Source organism: Rhinoraja longicauda, chromosome 8 (genome assembly GCF_053455715.1).
Source record: "Rhinoraja longicauda isolate Sanriku21f chromosome 8, sRhiLon1.1, whole genome shotgun sequence".
Lineage (NCBI taxonomy): Eukaryota > Metazoa > Chordata > Chondrichthyes > Rajiformes > Arhynchobatidae > Rhinoraja > Rhinoraja longicauda.
Window position 1 is genome coordinate 5604709 of NC_135960.1, and position 25903 is coordinate 5630611.

General features: G+C 47.0%; 1 protein-coding gene across 2 annotated transcripts in view; it reads left to right on the forward strand.

The window, feature by feature from the left end:
* hspbap1 (hspb associated protein 1) overlaps positions 1–25903 on the forward strand; it is a 118092-nt gene that overhangs the window by 81678 nt on the left and 10511 nt on the right. For both annotated transcript variants that reach the window (XM_078404377.1, XM_078404379.1), the window contains exon 6: positions 15336–15419. In XM_078404377.1, coding sequence (XP_078260503.1) covers positions 15336–15419 — 84 coding nt within the window. The remainder of the gene's footprint in view (positions 1–15335; positions 15420–25903) is intronic.

A 25903-nucleotide genomic window follows, 5' to 3' on the forward strand; every position in this document is an offset into this window, starting at 1 on the left:
GTGCGCCATAGAGGAGGCTGTTGCAGTAGTCCAGATGGGAGGTGATGAAGGCGTGGATGAGGGTTTCTGCAGCTGTGGAGGAGAGGGATGGACGGAGACGGGCAATGTTTTTGAGGTGGAAGAAGGCTGTCTTTGTGATGTGTTTGATGTGTTTCTCGAAGGAGAGGGTTTGATCAAAGATGATTCCAAGATTCCGGATGTGAGGGGAGGTGGATACTGGGAGACCATCAATGTTGAGGATGAAGTTTTGGGTGGATTTGGTGAGCGTTTTTGGATCAATGATGATGATTTCAGATTTGTTGCAATTGAGTTTGAGGAAATTTGATTGAAGCCAAGATTTTATTTCAGTGATGCAGTTTGTCAGTGTAGAGTGTGTGGTGGGGGAGATTGACTTGGTGGAGATGAGGAGCTGGATATCATCGGCGAAGCAGTGGAAGTTGAGACCATGACGGCGGATTAATTGACCAAGGGGGAACAGGTAGAGGATGAAGAGGAGGGGGCCAAGGACTGAGCCTTGGGGGACACCTTGGGGGAGGGGAGCGGTGGGGGATTTACAGTTGTTAATGGAGATGAACTGGTGTCTGTCAGAGAGGTAAGATTTGAACCAGGATAGGGCTGTGCCGGTGATGTTAAGGGAGGTTTCAAGTCGGGTGAGGAGAATGGAGTGATTTATGGTGTCAAAGGCGGCGCTGAGGTCAAGTAGGATGAGGATGTTGAGGTTGCCAGCGTCGGAGGAGAGGATAGCGGAGTCAGGGGGTATGGGGAGAAGGCAGGAACGGGGTACTGATTGTGAAAGATCAGCCATGATCACATTGAATGGCGGTGCTGGCTCGAAGGGCCGAATGGCCTACTCCTGCACCTATTGTCTATAAATGTGAGGCCAGAAAGGAAAAAGGATGCCATTGGCTGATCAATATGTGGGGATTCCATCTCGATGATTCAATGATTTAATAATACTTTATTGTCACATGTGCCTAGGGACAGTGAAATGCTTTGTTTTGCACACAACCTGGTGAAATTTAATGATACTTTATTGTCACATGTGCCTAGGGACAGTGAAATGCTTTGTTTTGCACACAACCTGGTGAAATCTTATGGCAGACCTCACCTCGGCAGTACACAAGTGTCGCCATGTTTTGACGCTGACAAAGTTACAAGGGCCACCGAACAGTCCTACCTACTGCTTGTTGTCGCACATGGCAGCAACTCCCCCTCCCCCCCCCTCCTCCTTCCCTACCCCGGGTCCCCCTCTTTCACCCATCCCAAATGGGGACTAACCAAGACTAGGGGCTGGTAGGACTTTGCAAAGGTGCAGGGAGGTATCGCTTCGTGATGATGTTCCCCCATTCTCGGTTGTCCTTAACCCTATTGGCAATATCAAACATCATATCAAATGAGAGACACCAAAACCTGCTACCTTGAATGCTAATAGAAACATAGAAAATAAGTGCAGGAGTAGGTAATTCGGCCCTTCAAGCCAGCACCGCCAATCAATCTTGGGGGAGTCCAGAACCAGGGGCCACAGTTTAAGAATAAGGGGTAGGCCTTTTAGAACGGAGATGAGGAAAAACTTTTTCAGTCAGAGAGTTGTAAATCTGTGGAATTCACTGCCTCAGAAGGCAGCGGAGGCCAATTCTCTGAATGCATTCAAGAGAGAGCTAGATCGAGCTCTTAAGGATAGCGGAGTCAGGGGGTATGGGGAGAAGGCAGGAACGGGGTACTGATTGAGAACGATCAGCCATGATCACATTGAATGGTGGTACTGGCTTGAAGGGCTGAATGGCCTACTCCTGCACCAAATGTCTATTGTCTATTGATCATGGCTGATCATCCAAAATCTGCGTTCTCCCCTTGACGTACCCTCAACCATGCTACTTTCTGCCACAAATGCTAATTTTATGTCAGTAAAACCAGTAACTCTCGCCTGTCTTCATCTTCGGGCAGTGTTGTATCGTACGCCTAATGAAGGTTTACTCTGAGAAATGTGCGTAAAGGAAGTCGAAAGTAAATGGAAGTGCAAATGGTTTAACGCAAATGTGTCCATTGCCTCGGAAAGCTATCAGAAAGTGCCAGTTATGTTTTTAGTTTAGTGATACGGCGCAGAGGCAGGCCCTTCGGCCCACCGGAGTCCGCACCGACCAGCAATCCCCGCACATTAACATTATCCTAGGGACAACACACACTAGTCAAGTCAAGTCAAGTCAATTTATTTGTATAGCACATTTAAAAACAACCCACGTTGACCAAAGTGCTGCACATCTGACTAGGAAAAAAAGAAACATACAGTGGCAGGCAGCCAAACACAACGGCGCGGCCATCTTGAACAAAATGTTAATTCAATCACCCACAGTCCAACAATAAAAGCACTAAACAGGCACCCAAATTACCCAACCCCAAAAAACCCCCCACTAGGGACAATTCACGTTTATACCAAGCCAATTAATCTACAAACCTGTACGTCTGGAGTGTGGGAGGAAACTGAAAATCTCGGAGGAAAAACCATGCTGGTCACAGGGAGAACGTACAAACTCCGTACAGACAGCACCTGTAGTCAGGATCGAACCCGGGTCTCTGGCGCTGAAAGCGTTGTAGGGCAGCATCTCTACCACTGCACCACCGTGCAACCATGTTGACTGAGTACCATCCTGCATGACGATCTTTGAAAGGGCTATCCAGTTATTTAGACTCTTGTACAAGAGCAGAATGCTGCCTATGCTGGATATCAAAAGAAAAACCCCCTGCAAATGCAGGAAAAACTCAGCAGGTCAGGAAGCAACTGCCAAGAGAGAAGCAGCGTAAACATTTCTGAACAATGGCCCTTCGCTGGAACTTGGAAGAGTAATTTACAGACTTAAAATTCAAAGTGAGTGTGGAGATCAGCAGAAAATAAAGGGATAGGTTTCGGGTGGTGGAGAAGGCAGAAAGGGGTTCTAGGAGCAGAATTAGGCCATTTGGCCCATCAAGTCTACTCCGCCATTCAATTATGGTGATCTATCTCTCCCTCTCAACCCCATTCTCCTGCCTTCGCCCTGTAACTCCTGACACCTGCACTAATCAAGAATCTGTCAATCTCTGCCTCCAAAAATATCCATTGACATGGCCTCCACAGCCGTCCGTGACAACGAATTCCACAGATTCATCACCCTCTGACTCAAGAAATTACTTCTCATCTCCTCTCTAAAGATTAATTCTAGCTCAGTGATCTTCTGGGACCTGAAGACAATAATGGGAGATCAGTAGGTGTGGTAAAACTCTTGTCACCTAAGGTTTAAGACAAGGCTTCACTTTTTTTTAAATTAAGGTAGGAGTTTTAATTATCCAGATACAAAGATAGATTGTTCATGATTTAAGTTAAAGGTTTCATTATTATAATTGTTCTCTCATCAGAACAAATTGTCCCAAATTAATCTTGGAGATTTCTGTGTGCCTGGTACACTGATATTAAATCAACCTGATAGCACAACTTGAGTTATAAATGAGCAAATGAACCTTTAGATGTGATGTTCGCCCCTCTCCTCTCTTTCTGCACAGGTTTTTTTTCATCCTGTCGCATTCCCTCCTTCCAACCCTCCCCCATCCTAGACATAGAAACATAGAAAATAGGTGCAAGAGTAGGCCATTCGGCCCTTCGAGCCTGCACCGCCATTCAATATGATCATGGCTGATCATCCAACTCAGTATCCCGTACCTGCCTTCTCTCCATACCTCCTGATCTCTTTAGCCACAAGGGCCACATCTAACTCTCTCTTAAATATAGCCAATGAACTGGCCTCAACTACCTTCTGTGGCAGAGAATTCCACAGATTCAGCACTCTGTGTGAAAAAAAAGTTCTCATCTCGGTCCTAAAAGACTTCCCCCTTATCCTTAAACTGTGACCTTAAACTAGACGTTCTAGTTTCACTGTTCTCATCCCTGTCTCCCTTCGTTATCACCTCTTCCCCAACCAACAATGGGCCATTGTGGGCTCCACCCTTCCTTAGTCATCTATTGCCAGCCTTTCTTTGTTCTGACCCTTGCTTAAATCCAGTTTTTCCTCCCCTCTACTTTCAGTCTGAAGAAGGGTCCCGACCCGAAACGTCTCCCATCCTTTTTCTCCAGATATGTTGCCTGACCTGCTGTGTTACTGCAGCACTCTGTGCCTATCTTCGGTATATAACAGCATCTGCAGTTCCTTTCGACACAATGCAGCTTCCACTATGGTGGTTGAACACAGACAATTTAATTGACTGGGTGGTGGGTAGAATTAATGAATGCATTGTTCATTTGTGCTTACTTTGCAACAGTACATGGAAATGAATTTCTGATTTGCAACAATAAATTGGAGCTATTGAATTGCAATTTACTAAATATGGGAAAACAAAACATCATTTTGCATGTAAACACTATGTCAGAAAACTCCTGATGGGTACAATTGTGAAATATCATGTTTTTGTTTGTGCATTAAGATGATGGATGGAAGTGCTCATTTATGGTAATGTCAGGCAACATCTTAATGAAGAACGCTTAATTTTGATCAAATTTGACAAATCCTACGTGCTGCTCAGAATTTGAGTGAATGATGCACAAGATCTCTTGTCCAGAGTAGGTGAATCGAGGTCTAGAGGACACAGGTGAGGCGGTGGTGGGGGTATGGAACGAGTTGCCAGAGGAGGTCATTGAGGCAGGGACTATCCCAACATTTAAGAAACAGTTAGAAAGGTACATGGACAGGACACGACTGTCATATGTTGAAAGACTGGAGCGACTAGGCTTGTATACACTGGAATTTAGAAGGATGAGAGGAGATGTTATCGAAACGTATAAGATTATTAAGGGGTTGGACACGTTAGAGGCAGAAAACATGTTCCCAATGTTAGGGGAGTCCAGAACAAGGGGCCACAGTTTAAGAATAAGGGGTAGGCCATTTAGAACTGAGATGAGCAAAAACTTTTTCAGTCAGAGAGTTGTGAATCTGTGGAATTCTCAGCTTCAGAAGGCAGTGGAGGCCAATTCTCTGAATGCATTCAAGAGAGAGCTAGATAGAGCTCTTAAGGATAGCGGAGTTAGGGGGTATGGGGAGAAGGCAGGAACGCGGTACTGATTGAGAATGATCAGCCATGATCACATTGAATGGCGGTACTGGCTCGAAGGGCCGAATGGCCTCCTCCTGCACCTATTGTCTATTGTCTATTGTTTGGAGGGATATGGACCAAACGCAGGCAAGTGGGGCTGGTGTAGCTTGGACACGTTGGCCAGTGTGGGCAAGGTGGGCCGAAGGGCCTGTTTCCACACTGCATCACTCTATGACAAATATGGATGCTGTGCAACATATGCGGGGGGTAAAAACTGTCACAGAAATATGAAAGCAAGAAAATAGTCATTCATCAGATCCAACTAGCTGGTCATTTATATCACGGAGATGCAAGATACTGGAGATGCTGAAACCTTGACCAAAGCACAACCTACTAGAGGAACTCAATGGGTCAGGTCTGAAGAAGGATCCTGACCCTAAACATTGCCTGTTAATTCCTTCCACAGATACTGCCTGACCCGCTGAGTTCTTCCAACACGGCTAATAGCCTTTGACTACTTACAGCCACATTGTAATAGGTATTTTAGTGAGCAGGGCAAGATTTAAAAGTAACCTCAGAGCAACATTTTCACTCTGAGGGTGGTGGATGTATGGAACGAGCTGCCAGAAGAGGCAGTTGAGGCAGGTACATTTGAAAGGCACTTGGACAGGTACAGGGATAGGAAAGGTTTAGAGGGATATGCGCCAAACTTCGTCAAACAGCTCGAGATTACTTGGGCCATCTTGGTCGGCGTAGGCCCGTTTCTGTGTTGAATGACCCTGATTCTACTCAGCTTTTTACGTTTGAGGAAGGATATTCTTGCTATTGAGGGCATGTAGCGTGGGTTTACGAGGTTAATTCCCGGAATGGTGGGACTGTCATATGTCGAAAGACTGGAGCGACTAGGCTTGTATACACTGGAATTTAGAAGGATGAGAGGGGATCTTATCGAAACGTATAAGATTATTAAGGGGTTGGACACATTAGAGGCAAGAAACATGTTCCCAATGGCCTACTCCTGCACCTATTGTCTATTGTCTATTGTTTACATACCTGTTTGTGTTTGCATTCTCTAAATGCGCTAATTTAATAGTGTTCATATTCCTTTGTTCAGATTCTCATGCTCTCTTCACCCAAATAAACCTATTTACAACTTATCCCAACTTATCTCCGTTTAGTTTAGTTTAGAGTTACAGCGGGGAAACAAGCCCTTCGGCCCATCGAGTCCGCACCGACCAGTGATCCCCAGACATTAAGACTATCCTACACACACTAGGAACAATTTTATATTCATACGAAGCCAATTAACCTACAAACCTGTACGTCTTTTGAGTGTAGGAAGAAAGCGAAGATTTCAGAGAAAACCCACGCAGGTCATGAGGAGAACGTTCAGACTCCATACAGACAGCATCCGTAGTCAGGATCGAACCCGGGCCTCTGGCGCTGTAAGGCAGCAACTCTACTGCTGCGCCACCATGCCGCATTATCCATCCTATCCTTGTCCAATCCATCCATCACCTCCTCTACCTTAAAACTTAATCTCTTTACTTTTTCCATTTCCGATGAAAGATAATTGATTCGGAAAGTTAATACAGGTCCACCACCGATTTTCCGTCATCCTTGGTGCCAGAGCCTTTCCGGATTATCCGGACCAACCGAGGTCCCGGCTTCCGAGTGGAGTCCAACAGTACCGGAACATTCTGCCTAGGCCACAGTGGGGCCGAGATACCGGCCCGCAAAGTCAGCCTCGAAAGTCGGCTAAGGGAACGGTTCTGCTGGTTCCGGGCAGGCCGGAGTTCCGGAGCCCCGACCAGAGGCGAGAAAATTCGACCCGCCGATCAGCGCAGAAGTGCCATTGAGGTTGAGATCGGCCGCCTCTCCCCGCCTAGGCACCACATTTTCGGGGGACTTCAGCGGGGTGGGGGCTGGTTTCAGGTGCACTCTCGAAATTTTGTCCACGTTAAAGGAGGTACTGGACCACCAGTTGCCAGAAAATCGATGGTGGACCTGTAGTACATCAGTGTCCACAGGTACTGACTGTTGTGCTCTATGAGAAACATAAATTTACTCTCAACAACCAAATATAAATGGGAAGTACCCAGATTCCTCTAAACCAGAGATATCCATTTTCTATAGTTCTATATCAAAAATCTTCTAACCCACCACTCTATCTCCAGGTCCCTCAGGTCGGCCGACTTGGGGCTACTCACTATCCCGCGGTCTAGGCTTAAGCTCAGGGGTGACCGCGCTTTTGCGGTTGCAGCTCCTAGACTGTGGAACAGCATCCCTCTCCCCATCAGAACTGCCCCCTCCATCGACTCCTTTAAGTCCAGGCTCAAAACCTATTTCTACTCCCCAGCATTTGAGGCCCTCTGAGGGGGCGCTGTGAACTGTTTATGTATGTGCTGTTGTGTTTGTGTGCCATTGTATGTTCGTTCTTAGTACCTGAACTGATGTACAGCACTTTGGTCAACGTGGGTTAAATGTGCTATGCAAATAAAATTGACTTGACTTGACTTGACACCTCTGTCATATCTCCACATCCATGTTATAATTCTTTCATTTCATTGAATAATCAACCTAACATTATCCCTAATTAAGCTAATGGAAATTATACCGTATCCAGTCATCAATGAATACCATTAAATATTACATTACCATTATTAATATGACAAGCTTGAAAAATGCTTAAAAATCTATTGGAGAATTTGCCTAGAATTTGTATTTTGTAAGGTCAGTCATAACCTGGTCATTTGTCACTCTCAGCATTAACTCCTGGACTGAACTGGTAAAATATAGAGGCTTCCTTTGAACGTGGGAACCTTTTGCAATACTGCTTGTGTTACATCAAGTGCGATAAGTTTATATTCGAGGAGCAGAATTAGGCTATTTAGCCCATCGAGTCTACTCCACCATTTAACCATGGCTGATCTCTCCCTCCCTCCTAACACCATTCTCCTAACCCACAATACCCTTACTTATCAAGAATCTGTCAATCTCCACCATAAAAATATCTATTGACTTGGCCTCCACAGCTGCCTGTGGCAAAGAATTCCACAGATTCATCACATTCTGACTAAAGAAATTCCTCCTGATCTCCTTTCTGAAGGTACGTCCTTTTATTCTGAGGCTGTGGTTTCTGATTCTAGACTCTCACTAGTGGAAACATCCTCTCCACATTCACTCTATCGAGGCCTGTCACCGATTGGTAAGTTTCAAAGAGGTCCCCCTCATCCTTCCAAACTCCAGCAAGTACAGGCCCATTGACTTCACACGCCATAATCAGCATCCAAATGAAAAACACAAAGTGCTGGAGGAACTCAGCATGTCAGGCAGCATCTGTGGAGGGTTTGGAAACTGGGGATCCTGTGTATTGTGAGTTTCATGGAATGTTGCTGCTATCTAACTCAGTGACGTTATTTGCTAATCAAGTCAAGTCTACTTTATTTGTCAAATGCACATACAAGATGTGCAGTGAAATGAAAGTGGCAATGCCTGCGGATTGTGCTAAAACTACAAAGCAGAATAGATTTTTTTTTCAAAGACACAACACAAAAAAATAAATTAATACAGTAAATTAGTCCCTGGTGATATGAGATTTAACAGTCCTGATGGCCTGTGGGAAGAAACTCCGTCTCATCCTCTCTGTTTTCACAACGTGACAGCGGAGGCGTTTGCCTGACCGTAGCAGCTGGAACAGTCCGTTGCTGGGGTGGTAGGGGTCCCCCATAATGTTGCTGGCTCTGGATCTGCACCTCCTGATGTATAGGTCCTGCAGGGGGGTGAGTGTAGTTCCCATAGTGCGTTCAGCCGAACGCACTACTCTCCGCAGAGCCTTCCTGTCCTGGGCAGAGCTGTTTCCAAACCAGACTGTAATGTTGCCGGACAAGATGCTTTCTACAGCCCCAGAGTAGAAGCACTGAAGGAGCCTCAGAGAGACTCTGAATTTCCTCAGCTGTCTGAGGTGGTAAAGGCACTGCCTTGCCTTACTCACCAGTGTGGCAATGTGTGTTGACCATGTCAGATCCTCTGTGATGTGGACTCCCAGGTATTTAAAGCTGCTCACCCTATCCACAGTAATCCCATTTATCTCCAGTGGCGTGTACGTCCTCGGATGTTGAGCCCTTCTAAAGTCCACAATTAGCTCCTTAGTTTTTGTGATGTAAGTGTATGTATGTAGAGAGCAAAGTAGAGTGCATAGTCATGCAGGCCAGCAGAGCTATATCTCTCCTTTCTCGTTCCACTGACTCTCAGTCTGAAGAAGGGTCTCGAGCTGAAACGTCGCCTATTCCTTTTTTTTCTAGAGATGCTGTCTGACCTGCTGAGTTATTCCAGCTTTTTGTGTCGATTTTCGGTTTAAAGCACCTGAAGTTCCTTCCTACACATCGTATCTTATGATGTTATTTTTAAAGACGTCTAGAAAGAGCGGGCACAATGATCGAGCGGTAGAGCCACTGCCTTACAGCGTCAGAGACCCAGGTTCAATGCTGACTGCAGGTGCTATCTGTACGGAGTTGTTACGTTCTCCTCGTGACTGAATGGGTTTTCTCTACGTGCTCCAATTTCCTGCCACATTCCAAAGACGTGCAGGTTTGCAGGTTAATTGGCTTTTGTAAATTGTCCCTAGTGTGTAGGATGAAAAAACTGGCATAACATCGAACCTGTGTACGGGTGATAACTAAACTAAACTAAGGTTACAGTTAAGCCAGCTGGACCAAATTAACACCTTTCAAAGCAGCGTGTTCAGGGTTCAAACCTTTGTATTTGCACCTATAAAGCAACTGAAGTCTGTTGCAGAGATCCCAACCATGTGGGTGACCAAGAAACTGTCCCTGAATCTGGAGGTATGTGTTTTCAAACTTCTGTACCTCTTGCCTGATGGGAGAGGGGAGAGGAGGTCGTGACCGGGGTGAGACTGGTCCTTGATTATGCTGCTGGCCTTGCTGAGGCAATGTGAAGTGTGGGTGGAGTCAGTGGATGGGAGGTCGGGTTGCGTGATAAGACAATAGACAATAGGCGCAGGAGTAGACCATTCGGCCCTTCGAGCCAGCACCGCCATTCACCGTGATGTTGTTGTTGTTCATCCTTCGGGTTCGAAGATGACCATGACTTCACTTTCAGTTGGAGGATTGGTGACTGTGGGTCCGGAAGTACCTGGTGAGGCCAATCCGGGCCTGGAAGGCACGCCCACATGTAGTACACAGTGGATGGCTGCTGCAGTGGAAGTGGAGGTAGCTGATCATGCACAATCAGTACCCCGTTCCTGCCTTCTCCCCATATCTCCTGACTCCGCTATCATTAAGAGCTCTATCTAACTCTCTCTTGAAAACATCCAGAGAATTAGCCTCCACTGCCTTCTGAGGCAGAGAATTCCACAGCTTCACAACTCTCTGAGTGAAAAATGGACTGAACGGCGTCCACAACTCTATGCAACTAAGTTAATTGAAGAATTTATATGGTGCCCTATCTAACTCCGTACTTTTAAAAGTGTGACCCTCATTTACAATGTAGATCTAGCTTGCGCACAGTAAATTTGCAATGTCACCATCTCCAGATCCAGGGTATAATGTTCTAAATACACCGATCAGCCAAAACATTATGACCACTGACAGGTGAAGTGAATAACATTGATTTTCTTGTTACAATGGCACCTGTCAAGGGGTGGGATATATTAGGCAGCAAGTGAACAGTCAGTTCTTGAAATTGACGTGTTGGATGCAGGAGAAATGGGCAGGAGTAAAGGCCTGAGCGACTTTGACAAAGGCCAAATTGTTATGGCCAGACGACTGGGTCAGAGCATCTCTGAAACGGCAAGGCTTGTGGGGTGCTCCCGGTCAGCAGTGATGAGTACCTCCCGACAGTGGTCCGAGGAGGGACAAACCACAAACCGGCGACAGACAGGGTGTTGGGCGCCCAAGGCTCATCGATACGTGAGGGCAACGAAGGCTATCCCGTCTGGTCCGAACCGACAGAAGGTCTACTGTGGCACAAGTCACAGAAAATTTTAACGGTGGTCACGGGAGGAATGTGTCACAATACACAGTGCATCGCACCCTGCTGCGTATGGGGCTGCACACGGAGGACCAAAGGCATATTAGGCAGGTGGTCATAATGTTTTGGCTGATCGGTGCAGAGGGGCACTTGATGGTCATGACACTGAGAACCAGAGAGCTTGCTTTCTAAAATTGCACCATAGTTTTATGATATTTAGTTTATTGAGAAAAGGACATTGTTCATTGTTTTAAAACAAAGGGCATCACTTCTGAGAGTGTCGCACTCAACACTGTACTAAGTGTCAACCTAGTTTCTGAAGTGGAGCTGAAACTCACGTTCATAAGACAGAGGAGCGGAATTAGTCCTTTTGGCCCTGCACCACCATTTGATCATGGATGATCTATTTTGCCCTCTCAGCTTATTTCTCCTGCCTTTTCCAGTCCAAACCTTTCTAACCAAGAAGCCTGGGAGATACCCAACACATGTCGACACGGTGTGGCAGTGGTAAAGATGCCGCCTCACAGCGCCAGAGACCCGGGTTCAATCCTGACTACGGGTGCTGTCTGTCCGGCATTTGTACGTTCTCCCTGTGAGCGCGTGGGTTTTATCAGAGTCCTCTGGTTTCCTCCCACACTCCAAAGATGTACAGGTTTGTAGGTTGCGTAAGAAAATAACTGCAGATGCTGGTACAAGTCGAAGGTATTTATTTCACAAAATAGAAACATAGAAACATAGAAAATAGGTGCAGGAGTAGGCCATTTTGCCCTTCGAGCCTGCACCGCCATTCAATATGATCATGGCTGATCATCCAGCTCAGTAGCCTGTACCTGCCTTCTCTCCATACCCCCTGATCCCTTTAGCAAAAACTCAGCAGGTCAGGCTGCATCTCAGGAGAGAAGGAATGGAGGATGTTTCGGGTCCATTCCTTCTCTCCTGAGATGCTGCCTGACCTGCTGAGTTACTCCAGCATTTTGTGAAATTAATACCTCAGGTTTGTAGGTTGATTGGCTTTGGTAGAAATTGTAAATTGCCCCTAGTGTGTAGGGTAGTGCTCGGGTACGGGGACCGCTGGCCGGCACGGACTCGGTGGGCCAAAGCTCCTGTTTCCACGCTGTATCTCTAAACTAAACTAAACATGGACTATTTTTATGTTAAATTATTCAGCTTTTTTTTTTTTTTTAATCTCTCAGAGGCACTTCATTTATCTTTGGAGGAATTGTCGTGCTGCGATGATTCTCATTTTTGTATTTGATTTTTCATTTAAATTGTCTTTACCCTGTCACTGGCATTCTTATCTTTCCCCCCACAACCCCACCTCCACCTCTGCATATCCCTTTCACAGATCGGTGCCTTTTGTGTTTCGGGCACCTTTTCTCTCTGGATCGCAGCTGTCAAAGCTGAAAGCTCAAATGGGCTGAAAGAAAAAATAACAATTTGAAGAGCAACGCCACTTAGTAATTAGTATTTGTGACAACGCTGTCACTAGCTATATTTCATTTGCTCCTAAGTAATTACATCTGTTAACCCAGTAATCAGCTCATTTACAGTGTGGAAGCTCGGAGCTGTGCCCAGGAAACAATATCTGCAGTCTTAGCGATCACACTGAAGCAGCGTCACTTTAGCCATGGGAATGTCTTGCGGAGCAAAATTACACCAGCTGAGTAGTTTTCATTTGCAGTTGTCGTCACTCACTGGCCACCCTGACCAGCTATGGTTCAGTCGGCTGGTTGCTCTCTCAGCTCCGTGTCAGAAGGTTGTTGATTAAAGTCACGCTCCAGGGAACCGCAGAATAGAGTTGTCCAGCACAGAAACAGGCCCCCGTCATGCCTCCCATCGCGTGCCCATATGTACCGATCCAATTTCCAGCGAAGATAGACACAAAATGCTGGAGTAACTCAGCAATACAGGCAGCAGGTCCGGAGAGAAGGAATGGGTGACGTTTCGGCTCGACACCCTTCTTCGGACCGCATATATGATAATCCCATTTATCAGCGCTATAGTTCAGTTTATTGTCACGTGTACCGAGGTACAAGTGAAAAGCATTTTGTTGCGTGCTATCCAGTCAGAAGAAAGATTATACATGATTACAATCGAGCCGTCCTTAGTGTACGGATATAGATGATGGGAATAACGTACAATGCAAGATAAAGTCCAATTAAAGATAGTCTGAAGATCTACAATGAGGTAGACGGGAGGTCAGGACTGCTCTCCAGTTGGTGATAGGATGATTCAGTTGTCTGATAACAGCTGGGAAGAAACTGTCCGTGATTCTGGAGGTGTGCTTTTGCACACTTCTGTATCTCTTGCCTGATGGGAGAGGGGAGGAGATGGAAAAGAGAAGGATGGAGTAATACTTTACATCAATAGACAATAGGTGCAGGAGGAGGCCATTCGGCCATTCGAGCCAGCACCGCCATTCAATGTGATCATGGCTGATCGTTCTCAATCAGTACCCCGTTCCTGCCTTCTCCCCATACCCCCTGACTCCGCTATCCTTAAGAGCTCTATCTAGCTCTCTCTTGAATGCATTCAGAGAATTGGCCTCCACTGCCTTCCGAGGCAGGGAATTCCACAGATTCACAACTCTCTGACTGAAAAAGTTTTTCCTCATCTCAGTTCTAAATGGCCTAACCCCTTATTCTTAAACCGTGGCCCCTGGTTCTGGGAGTTCTAGTGCCTAAGTCTTGTGTGAGTTCCTGCATCCAGTAATCCTTCAGGCAGTGTGTTCCAGACTATAAACACATTCTTGGTGAAAGGTCTCTTCTTCATATCCCTAGTAATGTAGTGGGGATATGGCACCTTGCAGGTGAGACTTTAATCTGAGGCGCCATATGCATTTCCATGTAGATATGGTGCGAATCTGAAATAACAAGAGTCACACAGCACGGAAGGGCACAAAGTGCCGGAGTAACTCAGCAGGTCAGGCAGCATCTCAGGAGAACATGGATAGAACCTGTCCATGTTCTCCAGAGATGCTGTCTGACCCGCTGAGTTACTCCAGTACAGTCATGGAGTCTTACAGCATGGAAACAGGCCCTTTGGCTCAATTTCCCCACACCGGCCTGCATGTCCCATCTACACTACCTGCCTGCGTTTGGCCCATATCCCTCTAAACATGCCCTATTAATGTACCTGTCCAAATGACAGTACCTTTGTGTAAACCAGTACCTGGAGGGTGTTAGGAGTTTAGATGTTTTGGACGGGCACCAGGTACGGTGAAGTATCTTGGTGTAAATTCAACCTATTTGCTCATTTGTGACATGGATTATTTTTTTGGCTGAATATTTTGCTGAGGCAGTGAGAGCATATAACAGATGGCAGCTATTTAAAAAGGATAGAGATTCCAAGATAATTTGCCTTACTTTACTGAAAATTTGGAAGCAAAATCTTGCCTCACTTGTGTAGTCGTGTGGCGTTGTGAGTTCTGGGATTTCCGAAAATGCAAGCATTAATTGGGGGGAAAAAAATGTTTTTTAATCTATTCATGTAATTAAATAATCCAGTACTTGATTATTTAATGGAATGCAATTAGATAGTAAATAGAATTGGTCCAAAGAAAGTCAATAGGGCAGTAGATAGCAGAACATGTTATTGGTCAAAGATAGACACAAAAAGCTGGAGTAACTCAGGGGACAGGCAGCATCTCTGCAGAGAAGGAATGGGTAACTGACTTTTCGGTTCGAGACCCTTCTTCAGACTCCATGTTAGACTTAATTCAGGTTGATGGTCAATCCAAAAGCATCCAGGCCAATATCAGAGATCCAGTTTTCGGTGACAATTTGTTGGGACTCAAGTAAGATATATTTTTAGTCTTTTGGCTTTACTTTAGACTTTAGAGGTACAGTGTGGCAACGAGCTCTTCGGCCCACCTAGTCCGCACTGACCAGCGATTACTTCATACACTAGCACTATCCTACGCACTAAGGGCAATTTACAGAAGCTAATTAACCTACAAACCCACACGTCTTGGTAGTGTGGGAGGAAACCGGAGCACCCAGAGGAGAACCCACCCGGTCACAGGGAGAACGTACAATCTCCGTACAGACAGCGCCCGTGGTCACGATCAGATCCACTCTAAGGCAGCAGCTCTACCGCTACGCCACCGTGCTCCCCCCCCCCCCTCCCTTAATATTGATTGATTATTAAACAATACCACGAGTTTGTAATCAGTGGAGTAATTAAAAAACTGAATGGCCTAATTCTGATCCTATGTCTCATGGAAAAAATGCACAGATATTTCTCACAGTGGATTTAGTTCATCTTGCGTTATCTCTTCTTTCTCCTTGTAGGTCCTCTTTGTCCCCAGACATTGGTGGCACTATGTGGAATCCCTGGATCCTGTCACCATCAGCATTAACTCCTGGATAGAACTGGTAAGATGTAGAAGTTTCCTTTAAACGTGGGATTTTTTTACGATACGATAGAACTTTATTTAATCCAGAAGGGAAATTGGTCTGCCAACAGTCACACGACACAAGATACATGAAATTAAAGGGACGAGTGGAAAGGATTGGGGGATGTGCAAAGATTTGGAGGATGGGGGGGGGGAGGTGAGTCAGTCTCAGTCTCAGTCCACCCCATGACAGAAGGGGGAGGGGTTGTACAGCTTGATAGCCACAGGGAAGAAGGATCAGATGCTGTCTGACCCACTGAGTTCCTCCAGCACTGTTGGAGGAACAGCATCTATCAGCATATATCGCTTGGGGGGGCAGTGGAGTGGGAGGAGGGAGTGGGGGTCGGGGGGGGAGGAAGGGAGGGGGAGAGTGGGGGTGGGAGGGGAGTGGGGGAGTGGATTTGGGGGGAAAGGGGTGGAGGGGAGAGGCGGGGGGAGTAGGGGGGGTGGGGGGAGTAGGGGTGGGGGGGACATGGACCGTTGTGATTTGTTGTTGAAGACCACTGGAGCAGGTGTGTCTTCAATTAAATTAGGTATGTGCAGTTTTTTAAATGAAACTCTTTCTTCATAACTTAGTCATACATTTTATGACCATTGTTCTTTTATTCAATACCAAGAGAATTGGCATGTGTCAGGAAAAAGCAAAATAGAAAAAACAATTTTTTCTTTGTTGTAAAAAGTATTTATGTTCAATACCCTTTCTATAATAGCAGAATATACTCATGATAGGCCTGACATTGTACATGTAGTCCAACAACTACAGACTGTTGGAAATGATAGTCGTTTTTCACACGTGAATGTAGCGCAACGCGTACGCGCATTTGGCGTGCATCTTTCTTTTTTTGCTGAAAAGTTGCATTACGCGCCATATTATAGAAACATAGAAACATAGAAAATATGTGCAGGAGTAGGCCATTTGGCCCATCGAGCCACCGCCATTCAATATGATCATGGCTGATCATCCAACTCAGTATTCTGTGCCTGCCTTCTCTCCATACCCCCTGATCCCTTTAGCCACAAGGGCCACATCTAACTCCCTCTTAAATATAGCCAATGAACTGGCCTCAACTACCTTCTGTGGCAGAGAATTGCACAGATTCACCACTCTCTGTGTGAAAAAAAACTTTCTCATCTCAGTCCTAAAAGACTTCCCCCTTATCCTTAAACTGTGACCCCTTGTTCTGGACTTCCCCAACATCAGGAACAATCTTCCTGCATCTAGCCTGTCCAACCCCTTAAGAATTTTGTAAGTTTCTATAAAATCCCCCCTCAATCTTCTAAATTCCAGCGAGTACAAGCCGAGTCTATCCAGTCTTTCTTATCATATCATATCATATCATATCATATATATACAGCCGGAAACAGGCCTTTTCGGCCCACCAAGTCCGTGCCGCCCAGCGATCCCCGTACATTAACACTATCCTACACCCACTAGGGACAATTTTTAACATTTACCCAGCCAATTAACCTACATACCTGTACGTCTTTGGAGTGTGGGAGGAAACCGAAGATCTCGGAGAAAACCCACGCAGGTCACGGGGAGAACGTACAAACTCCTTACAGTGCAGCACCCGTAGTCAGGATCGAACCTGAGTCTCCGGCGCTGCATTCGCTGTAAAGCAGCAACTCTACCGCTGTGCTACCGTGCCGAAGGCAGTGCTGAACAGGTGAGACTTCAGTGATGTTTTGAATGTGGTGAGTGAGGAGGAGTCTCTGACGGTTTGGGGTAGTGAGTTCCATAGGGTGGGAGCAGCGATGGAGAAAGCCCTGTCCCCCCAGGATCTGAGTTTGGTCCGGATGGGGGGGGGGACAGGAGATTGGCAGCAGGTAGGATGGGGCCAGGTTATGGAGGGCTTTGTAGGTCATGAGGAGGATTTTGTACTGGATTCTCTGGGGGATGGGGAGCCAGTGGAGTTTGTAATGGACGGGGGTGATATGGTCACGGATCGGGGAGTGGGTGAGTAGACGGGCAGCGGAGTTTTGAATGTATTGAAGTTTACTGATGATTTTTGAGGTTGAGCCATAGAGGAGGTTGTTGCAGTAGTCCAGACGGGAGGTGATGAAGGCGTGGATTCATTTCACCCTACAAACAGCTTGCAATGGCGCCTGTTGCCTTTATCATCGTTACTTTTTTGCATATCTTTCTTTCACTGTTCTTTATTTCTCCACATCACCGTCTACATTTTATCCGTAACAAGTCTGAATAAGGGTCTCGACCTGAAACGTCACCCATTCCTTCTCCCCAGAGATGCTGCCTGTTCCGCTGAGTTATTCCAGACTTTTTGTGTCTGTCCACCAGCTCAAGATTCCAGCATCTGCCTCCATTCTTTGTCCTTCCTCTAGGTGTCACTGGTGCTTAGTTAGCCTTATTCGCATATTTGAAGGTTGTAATTCATGTTTAGTTTAGAGATACGCCACGGAAACAGGTCCTTCGGCCCACTGAGACACCCCTGACCAGCGATCCCCGTACACGAGCACCATTCTACACACCAGGGACAATTCACAATTTTTACCCAAGCCAAATTAACCTACAAACCTGTACGCCTTTGGAGTGTGGCAGGGAACTATGGAGATCCCGGGGAAAACCCACGCAGGTCACGGGGAGAACGTGCAAACTCCGTACAGACAGCACCCGTAGTCAGGATTGAACCCGGGTCTCCGGCCTAGTAAGGCAGCAACTCTACCGCTGCGCCACCGTGCCGCACCATGTACACGCCATTGTACGCGGTCTAGGCTTAAGCTCAGGGGTGACCGCGCTTTTGCGGTTGCAGCTCCTAGACTGTGGAACAGCATCCCTCTCCCCATCAGAACTGCCCCCTCCATCGACTCCTTTAAGTTCAGGCTCAAAACCTATTTCTACTCCCTAGCGTTTGAGGCCCCCTGAGGGGGCGCTGTGAACTGTTTATGTATGTGCTGTATGATTGTTCTTAGTACCTGAACTAATGTACAGCACTTTGGTCAACATGGGTTGTTTTTAAATGTGCTATACAAATAAAATTGACTTGACTTGACTTGACACCCTTTCTACAGGCCATTCCCAGGTTACCGAACTCCTGACTTATGGACACCTCAATATGCAAGCGAACTCCCATGATATAATTAAATTCAAAAGTACATTGTATGTATATATTAGAAAAATAGCATGCTGGCGTAACTCAGCGGGTCAAGCAGCATCTGGAGAACATGAATAGGTGCCATTTCTTCAGACTGATTGGGGTGGGGAAGGGTAGACAGCTGGAAGAGAGGAGGAGATGACAGGCAGAGCCTGGCAAGTGATAGGTGGATACAGGTGAGGGTTTCTTTTAATAGGCAGATGGTTGGACAAAGTCCAGAGGTGAAAATACAAAAAGATGTGAGATAAGGACAGCAGAGATGTGAATTGTTCCTTACACTAAAGGATAGCACAGTGGCCCTGCGACGGTGGCACAACTAAGCACAAAGTAAACTGGTTGAAGCTGCTGCCTTGCAGCGCCAGAGACCCCAGTTCAATCCTGACCTCGTGCTGTCTGCGTCTGCTGTTTGCACGTTCTCCCAGTGACCAGGTGAGTTTCCTCCGGGTGCTCCGGTTTCCTCAAAGACCTGTGGGTTTGCAGGTTTATTGGCCTCTGTAAGTTGCCCCGAGTGTGTAAGGAAGGGATGGGAAAGTGGGACGACATAGAACTCGTGTGATCCAGGGATCGATGGTCACCGTGGACTCGATGGTTTGAAGGGGCTGTTTCCATGCTGTATCTCGAGCTCAACGTGCAGTTTTAATCATCTCCATTCAATCAGTCAGCATCCTTCTCTGAAGAGAACAAGCCAGTTCATTTCTTTCTGATAGCCTCATATTTCTGGTGTCACCCTGGCAAACCACGCCCTGTCCTCTCCACTTTTGTTCCAATGCCAGAAACACAAGTAGAGAGACACAAAATCCTGGAGTAACTCAGCGGGACAGGCAGCATCTCTGGAGAGGAGGAATAGGTGATGTTTCTTCAAACTCTTCAGGATCTGAAGAAGGGTTTCGACCCGAAGCATCACCCGTTCCTTCTCTCCAGAGATGCTGCCAGTCCCGCTGAGTTACTCCAGCATTTTTTGTCTGCTGTGTAAACCAGCGTCTGCAGTTCCTTCCAAGTACACTTAAAAATACAAGTAGTGCACACGGCCTTGAGCCCATTGATCTCCCACCACAACAATGCTGTCTTCACATCCCCGAAATCTCAGCCTTGGATGTAACTGCGCTCTCACATCCTTCTGCGGCAGAGAACTCCAATAGTTCACAGCATTCATCTTGCTGCTAAATCGTCTCTCATCCTAGTCCTGGCATCTGCGCTGATCTCGATGTCATTTTACGAATTAAATAACATTATGTCATTTCCCTCCTCTATATGTATGTGAAGCTGTAACTCCCTGAACAGATTCCTGCAGGAATCAATCAATAACCTGTCTTCCGAGAGACCTGCGCAAAAACATTTTTAAATTTCTACACCCAGTCGGACGTCTTCTCCATTGAAAGTTTGACTGATCTGACTTTCTTTGGCTGTGCTCGATAAAGATTTGTTATTTTTCCCTTTCTCTTGTAGAATATATGTTTATTAAAATCTCATTTATGTTTCTGGCACAAGCACAACTAGACACTTCAGTATGTGTTCCTTCCCAGGCATGTGTCATCTTCCTCTGGGGATTATTGCCGGACCCGATGAGTTACTCCCGCACTTTGTATCTGTGTCTTTACTTTTAGTACAGCACTGCACAGGCGCCCATCTAAAAAGACTCTTAAGCACCACTATCATATCTGCCTCCACCGTCATCCCTGGCGGCATGTTCCACCGCCAACTGTGTAAAAAAATAATTGTCCCGTACATCTCCTTTGAACTTTGCCCCTCTTACCTTAAAGTTACACCCTCTAGTCTTTGACATTCCCACCCTGGGTAAACGTTCTGATTGCCCACCCTACCTACCTCTCAAAATTTAATAGAGATCTATCCGGTATCTATCAGGTTTCTTGATTAATAAGGGTGTCAGGGGTTATAGGGCGAAGGCAGGAGAATGGGGTTGAGAGGGAATGATAAATCAGCCATGATTGAACGGGGGAGTAGACTTGATGGGCCGAATGGCCATATTCTGCTCCTAGAACTTACGAACTTATGTATCCCCTCAACCACCGGCATTCTAGAGAAAGCAATTCCAGTTTGTCCAACCTCTCCTTGCAGCTCGTACCTCCTAATCCAGGCAGAGCTCTGGTAAACGTCTTCTGCACCCTCTCCAAAACCTCCACACGCTTCCTCTCATGGGGTGAACAGAACTGCACGCAACACTCTCAACTGCGGCCTAACCAAAGTCTTGCAGAGCATCGTGACTTCCTGACTCGTATATTCAATGCCCCTGATGGATGAAGGCTAGCGCTGACATTTAAACTCTTTTGGTGTCCTTGCATTGCATGCAAAGGTGGGTTAGTGCAGGTGGCGCTGCATGTAGTCTTGCACCATGGGTCCATTGCGTGTAGTTCACACCCAGCTTGAGTACAGCCAGATTTGCGGGGAACTTTAATAAGGAAGCAGGATGCCATCGTGACTGAGGCTGGGATCACATGATTGAAAGGCAGTTAATCTTTTGCGCCACATGCCTCCGCAGTCATTGTGGTTTCCTGAATTTTGATACACATGTCTTCAGCGTTTCATTCCCCAGAAATTTTAACTGAGTCACTTCCAACGGTGTTATTTGGCAGCATCTTTTACAGTGTCATTAAGCTCATTCAGATTGGAATAGGACGTTCCTGGCCATCTGTATCCATCTGTTATTTTCACGATACATGCAGAGGAATATGAGGGGTGATCCTATAGAGGTGTATACAGTAAGATCATGAGAGCAATAGATCGGGTGGATGCACAGAGTCTCTTGCCCAAAATGGGGGAATGGAGGACCAGAGGACATAGGTTTAAGATGAAGGGGAAATGATTTAATAGGAATCTGAGGGGTAACTTTTTCACACAAAGGGCGGTGGGTGCGTGGAATGAGCTGCCAGAGGAGGTAGTTGAGGCAGGTACTATCGCAAAGTATAAGAGCCAATTGGACAGGTACATGGACAGGACAAGTTAGGAGGGATATGGGCCAAACGCAGGCAGGTGAGACTAGTGTAGCTGGGACGTGTTGGCCGGTGTGGGCAAGTTGGGCCGAAGATCTATCTCTCACTTCTAACCCCATTCTCCTGCCATCTCCCCATAACCCCTGACACCCGCACTAATCAAGAATCTATCTATCTCTGCCTTAAAAATCTCCATTGACTTGGCCTCCACAGCCTTCTGTGGCAAAGAATTCCACCGATTCCCCACCCTCTGACCAAAGAAATGCCTTCTCATCTCCTTCCTAAAGGAACGTCCTTTAATTTTGAGGCTATGACCTCCGGTCCTAGTAACTGAAAATACATTTCATTGAAAAGTGATGAAAAGCACCAGTTCCATGTTATCCCACTTTCTCATTCACTCCCCTCGCACACTATGGGCAATTTACAGGGGCCAATTAACCTACAAACCCACACATCGCCTTTTCATTCCTCTGGTTTCCCTCTCAATAGACAATAGGTGCAGGAGGAGGCCATTCGGCCCTTCGAGCCAGCACCACTATTCAATGTGATCATGGCTGATCATTCTCAATCAGTACCCCGTTCCTGCCTTCTCCCCATACCTGCTGACTCCGCTATCCTTAAGAGCTCTATCTAGCTCTCTCTTGAATGCATTCAGAGAATTGGCCTCCACTGCCAACTGAGGCAGTGAATTCCACAGATTTACAACTCTCTGACTGAAAAAGATTTTCCTCATCTCCATTCTAAATGGCCTACTCCTTATTCTTAAACTGTGGCCCCTGGTTCTGGACTCCCCCCCCCTAACATTGGGAACATGTTTCCTGCCTCTAACGTGTCCAACCCCTTAATAATCTTATATGTTTCGATTAGATCCCCTCTCATCCTTCTAAATTCCAGTGTATACAAGCCTAGCCGCTCCAGTCTTTCAACATATGACAGTCCCGCCATTCCGGGAAATAACCTAGTAAACCTACGCTTCACGCCCTCAAGGGCGGCACGGTGGCGCAGCGGTAGAGTTGCTGCCTTACAGCGAATGCAGCGCCGGAGTCAGGTTCGATCCTGACTACAGGCGCCATCTGTACGGAGTTTGTACGTTCTCCCCGTGACCTGCGCGGGTTTTCTCCGAGATCTTCGGTTTCCTCCCACACTCCAAAGACGTACAGGTATGTAGGTTAATTGACTGGGTAAATGTAAAAAACAATTGACCCTAGCGTGTGTAGGATAGTGTTAATGTGCGGGGATCGCTGGGCGGCGCGGACTCGGTGGGCCGAAGGGCCTGTTTCCGCGCTGTATCTCTAAATCTAAAAATCTAAAAATCAATAGCAAGTATATCATTCCTCAAATTTGGAGACCAAAACTGCACACAGTACTCCAGGTGCGGTCTCACTAGGGCCCTGTACAACTATTACTCTCCCCTGACTCTCAGTCTAAAGAAGGGTCTCGACCCGAAATGTCACCCGTTCCTTTTCTCAAGAGATGCTGTCTGACCCGCAGAGTTACTCCAGCATTTTGTGTCTACCACACATCTCTGAGATGTGGGAGGAAACTGGAGCACATGGAGGAATCCAACATGGTCACAGGGAGAATGTGCAATCTCTACACTGACATCCGGGTCTCTGGCGCTGTGGGGCAGCAGCTCCAGCGGCTGTGACACTGTGCCGCTCCTCTGCTCCGGGTGCATGGAATCTGTTCTCGGTGCTAACCTGAATGACGAATAATCAGTGTAGGAAGAAACTACCATAACCAGAGAGCAGTGCTGAACTACTATCTCCCTCGTTGGTGATCCTTGGACTCCCCCTTGTTCGGACTTTGTTGGCTTTACCTTGCACTGAACGTTATTCCCTTATCGTGTATCTGTAAGCTGTGAATGGGTCGATCGCAATCATGTATTGTCTTTCTGCTGACTGGATAGCATGCGGCACGGTGGCGCAGCGGTAGAGTTGCTGCCTTACAGCGAATGCAGCGCCGGAGACTCAGGTTCGATCCTGACTACAGGCGCCGTCTGTACGGAGTTTGTACGTTCTCCCCGTGACCTGCGTGGGTTTTCTCCGAGATCTTCGGTTTCCTCCCACACTCCAAAGACGTACAGGTTTTGTAGGTTAATTGGCTGGGCAAATGTAAAAATTGTCCCTAGTGGGTGTAGGATAGTGTTAGTGTGCGGGGATCGCTGGGCGGCGCGGACCCGGTGGGCCGAAGGGCCTGTTTCTGCGCTGTATCTCTAAATCTAAACAAAAGCTTCTCACCGTACCTCGCTCGGTAGACGTGACAGTAAACTAAACTCAGAACTGGGAAATGTTTCGACCCTAAACGTTACCTACCCATCTTCTCCAGGGTGCTGCCTGACCCGCTGTGCTACTCCGGCACTGTGTCCTTTTGTGATCTTTCTCAAACAAACAGAGCGCAGATGGCTGTGATTTGCACATTTCTGTGCCTGCCCAGCTTATTGGGATGAATACATTGCATTATTTGCATGCCTATTTATAACAGTAAACAGTAACAGAAATGCATATTCATGCACTCCCTGAGCTGGCTCCTCTTGCAGCATTGTCTACTGCACGGCCACCCGTTTAAAGGTCTTGACTTCTAATGAACCTGTGTACCTCCAGCTGGCACGGACATAAAAGGTTCATTGTGCAGAGTAATGTAAATTTATTAATGTGACCTTTTTCAAAGTTACCGGCTGCTTCAACATGTATTTAGTTAACTCGGTTCACTTTCCGCACCCATCTGTCATAGTGTGCATTCTACCTGAAGAAGGGTCTCGACCCGAAACGCCACCCGTTCCTTCTCTCCTGAGATGCTGCCTGTCCCGCTGAGTTACTCCAGCTTTTTGCGATACCTTCGATTTGTACCAGCATCTGCAGTCATTTCCCTACACAGTATTTACAAATTCTCGCTTTAACAACTACGAGTACAGTCCAGAAAGAGGGTTTATGGGGCCAAGAGAGCGACAAAGTGGAGGAGAATCAAAGCCTGAAGAAGGGTCTCGACCCGAAACGTCACCCACTCCTTCTCTCCAGAGATGCTGCCTGTCCCGCTGAGTTACTCCGGCATTTTGTGCCTATCTTCGGTGTAAGCTAGCATCTGCAGTTCCCCCCTACACTAAACAAAGTTGAGGAATTGGCCAAGAAAAAATGATGTCACCGTTGTATATATTTTTCAAAGTTTGCAAATTATGTTGTCGTAGGTAATGAACGGACACAGTCACATTTTCCAACCTCAGAGAATCTTTGCGTGCAGTGATGTAATGCTATGCGTGTTAACTCCACGAGATAAAAACTTCAAAGAGATGAAATAACTGGCAGGATATAAGTAACAAAATAAAATGGAAAAGCTCTCTTGGTCTCTTCCCCTCTCTTGTCTCCCCATTCCTTGGCTCCCCTGTTCTCTGTCTCTCCCGTTCCCTGTTTCCCCTGTTCTCTGTCTCCCTCTCAGTGCCTTTCCCCCTCCATGCCTCTGTTCCCCTCCCCGCCTCTCCCCCTCCCTGTCTCTCTGCCTCCCTCCTCCCCCTTTCTCCTCCCCGCCACTCCCCCTCTCCGCCTCCCTCTCTCCCCCCTCTCCCTCTCTCTCCCTCCCCGCCTCTCCCTCTTCCCGCCTCTCCCTGTCTCTCTGCCTACCGCCTCCCTCCTCCTCCGCCTCTCCCCTCCCCGCCTCTCCACCCCTTCCCCGCTCCTCTTTTCCCCCTTCCCCGCCCCTCCTTTCCCCCCCTTCCTCTTTCCCCCTCACCACCTCCTCCCCCTCTCCCTCTCCCTCTCGCCCCCTCCCTGCGCCTCCCTGTCTCTCTGCCTACCGTCTCTCCCCCTCCCTGCCTCTCCCCCCTTCCCCGCTCCTCTTTTCCCCCCTTCCCTGCCCCTCGTTCCCCTACCCCCACCCCCCTCTCTCCCCCTCCCTCTGTGTGATATGCCTGGTGCAGATTATGCTTTATAGGCAATGTGTAAAGTGTGCAGTGGAGAGGAGAGAGGAAGATGTGAGTGAGGAATTTTGATAACACCATTGCGCTTATGAATGAGACCCAGAAGAGTCACACTGCGTATGATTATGCTCACAATGCAGAGCGGCACAGGCTGCACTAAATCACCTTGTGCCTTGTTGTGGGGCCTCCATAACTACATCGGGGATAATGTCGTCAAACAAGTGAAAAATACCTTGTTTATGCTACTCCAGTTTATATATGCTTACTGTGGCATGGGTTTTAAAGCAGCAGGGGTCTTTGTGGTTGTCAAGATATGAGCTAGGGAGTTTAATATCCAAGTGGAACACATCATCTAAACGCTTCCTCAAATATCTATCATTATTAATGCGACATGCGGGGCAAAATATTTTTCTGTACTGTTGAATCACCTTACCTGCTTCGTGTGGAGGAGTTTATTTGTTTGTTGGTCCTTTTGTAATTTTATTTAGAAAGT